Source organism: Antennarius striatus, chromosome 6 (genome assembly GCF_040054535.1).
Source record: "Antennarius striatus isolate MH-2024 chromosome 6, ASM4005453v1, whole genome shotgun sequence".
NCBI classification, from domain to species: domain Eukaryota; kingdom Metazoa; phylum Chordata; class Actinopteri; order Lophiiformes; family Antennariidae; genus Antennarius; species Antennarius striatus.
In genome coordinates this window covers 11,925,173-11,934,776 of record NC_090781.1, presented here as the reverse complement: position 1 = coordinate 11,934,776, position 9,604 = coordinate 11,925,173, and the positions used below count along the sequence as shown (strand labels likewise).

General features: G+C 39.6%; 1 protein-coding gene across 1 annotated transcript; it reads right to left on the bottom strand.

Moving 5' to 3' along the window:
- Window positions 1-504: 504 nt before the first annotated feature.
- On the bottom strand, window positions 505-7,424 carry ywhag2 (3-monooxygenase/tryptophan 5-monooxygenase activation protein, gamma polypeptide 2). The gene is made up of 2 exons (XM_068317322.1): window positions 6,924-7,424; window positions 505-3,816 (listed from the first exon to the last, which is right to left on the bottom strand). The coding sequence occupies exons 1-2, from the start codon at window positions 7,008-7,010 to the stop codon at window positions 3,160-3,162; spliced, it is 744 nt and encodes a 247-aa protein (XP_068173423.1). The 5' UTR covers window positions 7,011-7,424; the 3' UTR covers window positions 505-3,159.
- Window positions 7,425-9,604: the final 2,180 nt, after the last annotated feature.

The window sequence follows — 9,604 nt, the reverse complement described above, 5'->3', positions numbered from 1 at the left end:
TTACATTATTCTTCATGACAGGATGTATTTCATTTCACTGCAGCACTCCTCTCTAGTCTTTGGTGCAATATTCTTAAATCCGTGCTCTAATTCAGTTAATGATTAGCAAAGCAACCTCGAAAAGTGCCTCTTAAGACGTACGCGAGTCGCTCTGTGAGCTGGCAGTGTGTCTGCACTGCAGCTAGTACCTCATAGGTTCACCCACAGACACTCAACACACACATGCATTGGTGCAGATGGGATGAACCACCCAGTTATAGATACACACACGCACGCACGCACGCACACACACACACACACACACACACACACACACACACACACACACACCACTGTTAAGTGACCTGCAAGAGGTTATCTGAGGTCATACTGCCTTTGTGTTAATATGTAAGCCGTGAAACGCAAAAGATGCTATTCAGCAATTTACTGGCAAAATAAAATGAGATGAGCTGTTTATGGTATGATTGCGAATGACCACATTACAAAGACAAAAGAAATAAAGAATAATATTAACAAAAAATTTTTAATTGGCAACCAAAAACTCCTCAGAGCATACAGTTTGTACTCCATCTTCAACTATCGCCCCCTCCTTCTTTGCTCACTTCTAGTAGGTCAGCTCTTGTTTTGGTTGATAAGTGAATTAAGTCTAATTCCTTTCTTTTCATTTCTTGGATTTTCATGCCACAGAAACAGGAAAAAACACTTAAAAATAATGGAAACTTAAAAACAAAAAACACAAATCACAGAGGAGGAAACCCCCCCAAATTAATTAAAAAAGAAACACATGTATGTATTCTTGGCAATGAGTGAAGGTCTCCTGATATGTTTACCGACAAATGACCAATTCCATCTTAGCTTTGTAACACACAAAAAGTAAAATGATGCTGTTTGATTCCATTTTAATATTCATAAGCTGTGTGAGAATTCGTGCAGATCGGCATTATGATTTCATGCTATTTTTATGGCGAGCCTTCAAGACCATCCGCTTTCAACTGCATTTAAAATAAAGCAAAGCAGCTGTGAGATACAATGCGAGCTCATGCAGACTGACTCATGATGGTGACATAATTGGCATACATGAACCAGGTTGTCTGACTGACCTTAAGGCATCTGGTTTCTCTTTTTTAAGCCTTCATGAGTGACATAAAAATGAAATCCCCCAAATTGTCATCTATCCAAAAAAAATAAAAGTCCCCAGAACTGCATCTCCTTGAATGTATGAATGTAATAATCTGTATAACTAGCAGCATTGTTAAGATAAATTCATTCAGCAGCTTTCTGTGCTCTTGAGCAGCTTCCTTGTGTTTATAATTTGTTCTGAAGATCAATAAGCAATTCTATTAAGTTGCGTAAGCCTTCCCTGTGACTCCATTTGTGCATTGGTGTAATATCTTATATCAATGTGCAGTAAAGACAGCAGTACCGTCAGACATGTAAAAGCGTAGAACCATTGAGGAGAGAACATTACATTGTGCACACATGCTTGTACCAACTTACTTACTTTTTTTCTTAGGAGGTTAACTTGCAAAAAAGGCATATCAGATAATCATACAGTCACAGAAAGAAAGCAAATACAGTACTCTGGGCACAAAAACACTTTTTTTTTCTATGAAATGATTCTCCTTGAAAACAAATTATCCTATGCATGACAACACAACAATACACTAGACCCACCATGGAAATGGTGCATGTATAATTTAGTCATATTCTTTTTTATTATCATAGCTATTATTTCGGTTCTTGTGCAACTGCTACATAATGACTCACATTCAAGATATTTTGTCACTCAGGAACAGCTAAAATGTATAAAAACAAACAAACAAAAAGAAAGTATACTGTCAGGAAATCAAATATGTATGGTCCAGGTTTGTGAGTTCATAACAGAAACATTGAGCCTGAAAATTTCACAATTATTCAAACTGGATAGCATGACAGAAAAAATTACTGAAATACTGCTCAAAGACCAAAATATCATAATCAAACTTCAATGTGACAAACACCAGCTGGCAAGATTAAGTGATCACTGGCGAGTTTTCATCTTTCTTTTTTTTTTTTTTCTTTCATCAACAAATTAAATACACATATTGCATGTCACTATAGCAACGCCCATTACAGGTCAATTTTTACGATCACCATTTTGGTATAGCAAATCAAAAAACCATAACAAAACGAAATAAATTAGAAATTAGAAATCAACATCAGACAAAGCCTGTTTTTCTCAATCATATGAATACTTAACACCCACAGTATAAGTTAATAAAGTCAAGCTACTGTATATAAATACATCACCAGCATGCACAATATTGAATTATCGATATTATTGTTGTCATCATCTTACACTGAAGAAACAGTATAGTAGGCAAGTGCATTTAATAAAACAAACACAGAAGTAAACCACAAACTCTGAAGCTGCTTTTAATTGTTTTTTTTGTCATTTTTTTGTTGTTTTATATTGTTAAGTCTCTTTCTTTAGTAATCTTCACCTCTAAAATAATCTATAGTTCCAGTGACATACCAGATTAATCTGATGCCAAATCAACTTCAGTCAGGAGTTTAACTGGCCTGCTCTCATTTCACTCCAATTAAATGTATGACTTTTTTAATTACTGATGTTTTTTTCTTGGGGGGTGGGGGGGGTTTAAAACGTTATTTCTCATTGTAGGTGTGAGTTTAGTTTCAATGGCTGTCAGGGCCCCTTTCTCAGATATACACTACTACTGGAACCAATGCAAACTAATTTTTGTGAGGCATTCCCATTCAAGCATTTTCTCTCTCAAGTGACTCAAATGCATCTCTATCACGCAAAAACCTAACTAAGCAGCTTATCTTGACAGAACAAGATCAGTTCCGATGCCAGTGTGAGGCTGCCATTTCAATCCAACAACAACCACTTCAGGCTGATTGACTGACATATCAGTGGTTTTGGCAAATGTCAAAGAGAAAATCAAGAAGACGGAGGCCCCCTTTCAACTGTATATATATTTCAATATATCTTTAAACTAAGATTTAACCTCCCCTCTCACCTCTCTTTTGATTCTTTTCTTTAACACATGGAAAAATAAAGAACTGCTGCTGCGGAAGTATCATCGGCAAAAGCGGCTGCCAAAGTCCACCGGCCCTTCATATATATATTTTTTTTTTTTCAAAGCTGGTTTCTCTTTAATTGTTGCCCTCCCCTCCCTCGTCATCCTGCTGGTCACTTGTCCACAGTGTCAAGTTGTCTCGGAGCAGCTGCATGATGAGAGTTGAGTCTTTGTAGGAGTCCTCGTTGAGGGTGTCCAGCTCGGCGATGGCGTCGTCGAAGGCGGTCTTGGCCAGATGACAGGCCTGTTCCGGGGCGTTCTGGATCTCGTAGTAAAACACGGAGTAGTTGAGAGCTAAGCCCAGGCGGATGGGGTGGGTGGGCTGCATGTGCTCCTTGCTGATCTCGTGGGCCTCGTTGTAGGCCTTCTCTGATGACTCCACCACCGTAGCCCTCTTCTCGCCTGTGGCCACCTCAGCCAGGTACCGGTAGTAGTCGCCCTTCATCTTCAGGTAGAACACTTTGCTCTCGTGCTGCGTCTCGCTGCAGTTCTTGATCAGGAAGTTGTCCAGGAGGTTGAGCACATCCTGGCACACGGCCTCCAGCTCTTTCTCTATCTTCTCCCGGTAGGCCCTGACCATCTCAATCTTCTTCTCATTGCCATCAGCCGAGGTCTTCTGCTCGATGCTGGAGATCACCCTCCAGGAGGAGCGACGGGCCCCGACAACATTCTTGTAGGCCACAGACAAGAGGTTCCTCTCCTCATTAGAGAGGGCCTGATTCAGCTCTGTTACCTGGGGGAGGAAGAAGAAGGACAGACCTTTAAATCAAGAGTACCAGACTGTTTAAACATGATACAAAAAAAATATGAACAACACCAAAGAAGATCCAGTTGACGACTGGTTGGTGGGATTGTCAGAATTTTGTTGGTCAACCTCCACAAAAGTACAGATTTTCTACTTTTTTAAATTTATTATCTTTGTGAACTGAACCTTTCAGTTTCTGGATTGTTGGTTAGAAGCAATTTTAAGATGCTCATTGTGAGTCTTTCCTGCAGTGAGTTAACCCATCTGTCAAATAATCATGTTTCTGCCATTGCTTTAATGCTCATAATAATAAATTAATAACATCTCATCCTCTAGACTTTAAAAAAAAATTGTTGGGTTTGATTAAAGATTAATTAAATAATCAAGAAGGTTTCAGATGGATTAATCAGTGAAGAAAATTACAGTTCCAGCCCTGATAGTTAAGAGACACTTTTTCCATGTGACAGACTGATGATTCACAGCGCAGTAGATGAGCAACATTTAGCGAGTCATAAGTTGCACCCATTTTCCGACGCTGACCCATTCGCTTAGTGCACCAGCAGCTCCAGCTGCCACGTGGCCAGCTAATGTCAGTTAGTGAGAAAAATATTCAAGACAGTCAGAGGCGGTGGGGGTGGGGAGAGGAAAGGGCAGGGAGGCAAGAGGAAGGATTGGAGATGGCTAAAATGTTCCCACGAGCTCTCCAGGGCAGCTGCTCTGTAAGCAAAAACCGTGGCTGCACAGACGGTTCATGTGTCCCAGTGACCTTCTCTCTGGCTGGAGCTGACCTTTTTACCTGTCGTTCATGCCAAGCCATGACATCACTATGAGTAAGACTGCTAAATGTAGAACGCAATGTATAGATGATTTTTGAAAAGGCTATTTTTTGATTGGAAAAGCAACCATGTGTTGAAAAATGGCTTTAGGTCAAAGAGAGCCTATAGGGAGTTAAAATTAAATAAAAATAAATAAATAAATCTGTGCATCGGCTGCTGCTTTTTCATCTGAAAAGCTCCTCCTTGATGCGATTTCTCATTTCTCAGTTTTGACATTCTCTGCTCAGGCAGAGGAGCACAAAGATGGCGGAGGGTCGTTGACGTCATGCACAGAGTGGGGAGCAAAGCTCGAGCGGCAGAGATGGAGGGGCCTGCACGCAACTGAAGCACAAACCTCGCATTTAATGGACAAACCTACAGCCAGATGGAGCAGGTTTCTAGCTGTCCACTGACAACATGTTATAGATAACGCATCAAAAAATTAAAGATCACCTTTCTCTCTCAGTCACTGTATATATATATATATATATATATATATATATATATATATATATATATATATATATACACACACACACACACACACACACACACATATATACACTTTAATATGTACAGTATGTATGTATAAGTATATGTATATATTTATATTATATATATATACATACATACATGCATACATATATACTGTACAAATAAAAGAATGATTCATTTATTTTTGATGAATGCTTTAGGATTTCATTTTTTTAATTGAATTTCTTTTGATTTTCACATGTCAATCAATTATTTTTCAATTATTTTCTAGAAAATCATTATAATAATAGAAAATAATAATAAAAAGAAAATATTTTGCTTAAAGTGTGTTTGATTGATTGAAAATAATCTCAAACTGCAGTCTATAAACTTCCTAGTAAAGCTGCAGATGACATTTTTACACTTGACCAAAAAAAAAAAAGATCACTGTATATTTTTCATGAAGGACAAAAACTTGAGTAGCTCCATTTTTTCTTTTCTGGATGCAACAGTGAGGGATTCCCTTGGATTAGATGGTGAGAGTCCACACCCCTGCAAAAGAGCCCGTTTGGACCACACTGACAGATTATTTACAGGGACAGGAATCCCTCCCTGCTCACACATCATCCCACCTCCTGCTACAAGAAACCCTCCATGACAAATGATCCATGCGAGGGGGGGGCTTACGGCCCTGAGGAACACAAGACAAAATGTTCCTCTTTCCAAAGTGGTTTGAATCCATATGTGGGCCTCCGAAGATGCTATTGGTTCCAGCACAGGCTGCTGTGACACAGCAGTTTTTTTTTAACCATCCGGAGAATCCAGTTCCCAGAATTTCTTAAAGAGACCAGAGGGGGGAAAAAGAATAAGCAGACAAAGGCTGAGCCCTCAATACTGGCCACTAAGAGCTGAGAAAGCTATTGTGAGGTAGGCCACCCATGACATCCTCTCACAACTGAATCTGGACCGTTTACTCAAAATGACCTCAAAATACTGTTGGACATCAGGAGGAATCTGCCCCCGACATCAAAGCAAAGCAAGTATGAGGAAGAACATGAATAAGAGAGGAGAAAGCAAAGCCTCAATCAGACCTGATCATATTGACTCACTGCAATATGACAAAGAATATTCTGGAGAGGTTCTACTGCCTCCTACGTTTGTTTGGAGCAAAGAACGGTTAACTAGTTGCTTTGGATGATTTTTTTTATCTAAAAATATAAAAATAAATAAGATGCACAAAATCACCTCTAAGCCTTTGAAATGAAATGAACCTGAAAAGGGAGGAGATTTAGACAATGTATGTCATTTTAATTGGTGTGACAAAGAGAGGAGGAGCAGGAGGGGGGCAGCAGCTCCTGGTGCGCTTTTTCTGAGCCACCTCACATGGCTCCCGGCAGCAGCTTTTATAAATTGGGTATAATAGAGGAGGGGGAGGTGTGGGGGGGGGGGGGGGCGAAGCAAATGCAATAGAGCAGAGCCATTACGCGATCTGAAGGGGGGGAGATGAGGCTCAGGCCTGTGTGCATGCCATTGTAATATCCATTCAATGAACAGCGCGGCCGACGGAAAGGCACCGCCCAAAGGAGCGGACGATCAGGACCGGGTTGAGAAGAAACAACCGCACCGATCTGTCGGCGGGCTGGAAATAAGACAATAAAGACATTAAACATGAATTCTTATGTGAATGTTGTTCAGTCATATGAAGCCGGCGTAACCCCGGAGTCTTTACGCACAGTCTTTACGCGGAGCCAGCAGCGCCTTCATCCACATCCAAGTCAGAATTCATATTTTTTTTCATGTACTCACCGATTTCATAGCTGCCGCCATATCATCGTATCTCTCAGCCTGTTCAGCCAGCCTGGCTTTCTGCACCAGCTGCTCGCGATCGACCATTTTTCAATGATATTTGCTTTGATCGAGCTGATCGACTTGATTTTTTTTTTTTGGGGGGGGGGTGCGTGAAATGATTTGATATTTTAAATCTCGTTGCAGTGAAATCCTAGTCGAGCCTAGTGCTGCAGCTGTTCCTCGCTGTCTGTCTGTTCCTCCGTGCAGACGGGGCAGCCTCTCCTCCTCTCTTCCCTCCCTGCCTCACTCCCTCCCTTCCTCACCCCTCCTCCTCCTCCTCACACACTCTCCCTGCATCATCACTCAGAAAGGTGGGAGTCTGCTGTGCCAATGATGTAACACTCCATACATGGGGACCAGAGGGCTAGGCAGAGGCATGGCGATGGGCGTAAAAGGGGAATGGATGGGAGCAGCTGGGCGAAAGGCCTGGCGGGAGATGAAGTCCTGCGGAGGAAGACGTGCGCACAAAAGTGGGCGTGGGTCCTAAAGTGACACAGCATCTACCGCGCTGGTTTTTTTTGTTTTTTGTTTTTTTATTAAAAAAAGGTGAATAGTGGAAGTGTGATGTGCAATGACCGTTCATTTCCACTGAAAAGCCAATAAAGACAACATATTTAAATGTTTTCCTCAAAAATGTCAGTGATTTTTTAAAAAGATTGTCCTTCTGAATTGTATCACATCAACTACAATGACATAAAAATTTTGGAGTGGAGCAAAAAAGATTGGGGAAGTTTGTAGAAATTTATAACTACCTACCTTTCATAGATAAATGACATGAGTTCCCTTATAATGTCTGATTCTACAAACTGGCCTACATACTTGCAGACATTTGTCCATCACAGACAAATTTGATGTTACCATACTGTTGCCCCAAACGTTCTGCTCCATCACAGACATTTGTTTTAACCTCACAGATGCAAGTAAAGAGCTTAATCTAAGTGAAATTTGTAATAGTGATAGAATATTGGCAATTCTACATGTATTTTCTATAATACTGGTAATTATATTGTTGTTTAAAATGTTGAAATAAAATATATGTGAATAATTGGTCTGCATTCATACAGGGATCCTCTTCCTTGGTGCAAAATCCACTCCGAGACAGTTTAATGGAAAACCATCCAAGACATCTTACAAAAAAAAGAGAAATAAACCTCTGTCAAATGTCTGGCAGATGAAATATTATATTAATATTACCTGTGCCAATATGATCTACATAATATTACAAAATTAAAATAATCTGTCAGTGGCCTGGACGTTTACTGAGAACATTCCAGGACTTTTGTCTGCAGTCCATTAACTGTTGAACGTATTGCAGTTTTAATGCAAAAGAAAAGATCCTTTTATTTCAATATCTTTCCATCCTAAACATATGACACTGACTGGAAATTACATTTATATCTATGAATTAATATATATTAATTTATTTCAATTTATATCTGTAAAAAAACAACAACCCGCACACACACAAACGTAGAAAGATAGTCTTTGGCGCCACCTTCTGACCATAAAGGGAAATGCGATTTTCTGAGGCTGAACGTTTGGATCAAGGTACACAGAAGAAACTGTTCGAAGGTCAGCTGTTTGTGAAGACACACTGATCCACCGTGGTAAAATTAAAAGTATTCTGTTATCCCGTGATTCAATTCAGTCCCTACTTAAAAAAATGTTTTCCCTTAAAAAATATTATCCCCACAATGACTATGAGTATTTAACTGTATGCCGTACAGTATATAATGGTATATCATGACATGGTACACTGTTCTGCTTCTATTTCCTAATTCATATTCTCCTACTCTGAGGTTGTTGTTCAGTTAGGTTTCATTCATATGTTGCATATGTTCATGTTATATTGTTATTTTATCACATTGTTAAGAGTGATTCCTGAGCATGTTTCACCGTCAGATGTTCCAAATGAATGTCTTTCCATGCTTTTCTTCTCACTTCTTTTAATCTTTTCTTGTCCCAAGAATTACTTGCACAGAAGAGGAGGAGATTATCACGTGCTGACCTGGACGCAGGTCAAGAGAGGAACTGTTGACTTTGAGTTACGTGTAAACTAGGTCAAAGTAGCAGTGGGAGGGGCCAGGAGAAGTAAATACTGCAAGTTCTTTGAAAAAATAGGGTGTGGTTATAGAAAGGAATTGAGATTTTTTAAAAAATTGTATTAGGGGATTTCAATTTATTTATTTATTTATTTAGGCAATAGAAAGGCCAGAGCCTGTGCAGAAACTAGAAGTTTTCTTACAGTCATTCTTTAACTAGTTATTTCAAATAAGTTTCAGTAGTTGTTTTTGAGAAAATATAGGCGTTTTCTTTTCATGATATGACTTAGAATAAACCTGACTATTTTCCATTCCATCCCTTTTTTCCCTGAGCCGTATTAATTATACAACCTTCACAGAAAAAGGGGATGTTTCAAATGTGTACTGGAAGAAATAATCAGTCTAAATGAGCTACATAGTTATATATGACTCAGATACCATTGTAGCGGTTCTCATACAACACTAAACATTTCATGGCGCAGTCTTCCAATGCAACAAGCAATGCTGCACTGATGTATCCCTCCGCTTGCTCAAAGAGGATTACCCTTCCTTATAGCTTGGCTTAGTTACCTCAAATTAGGATAAAGCTAAGGAGAA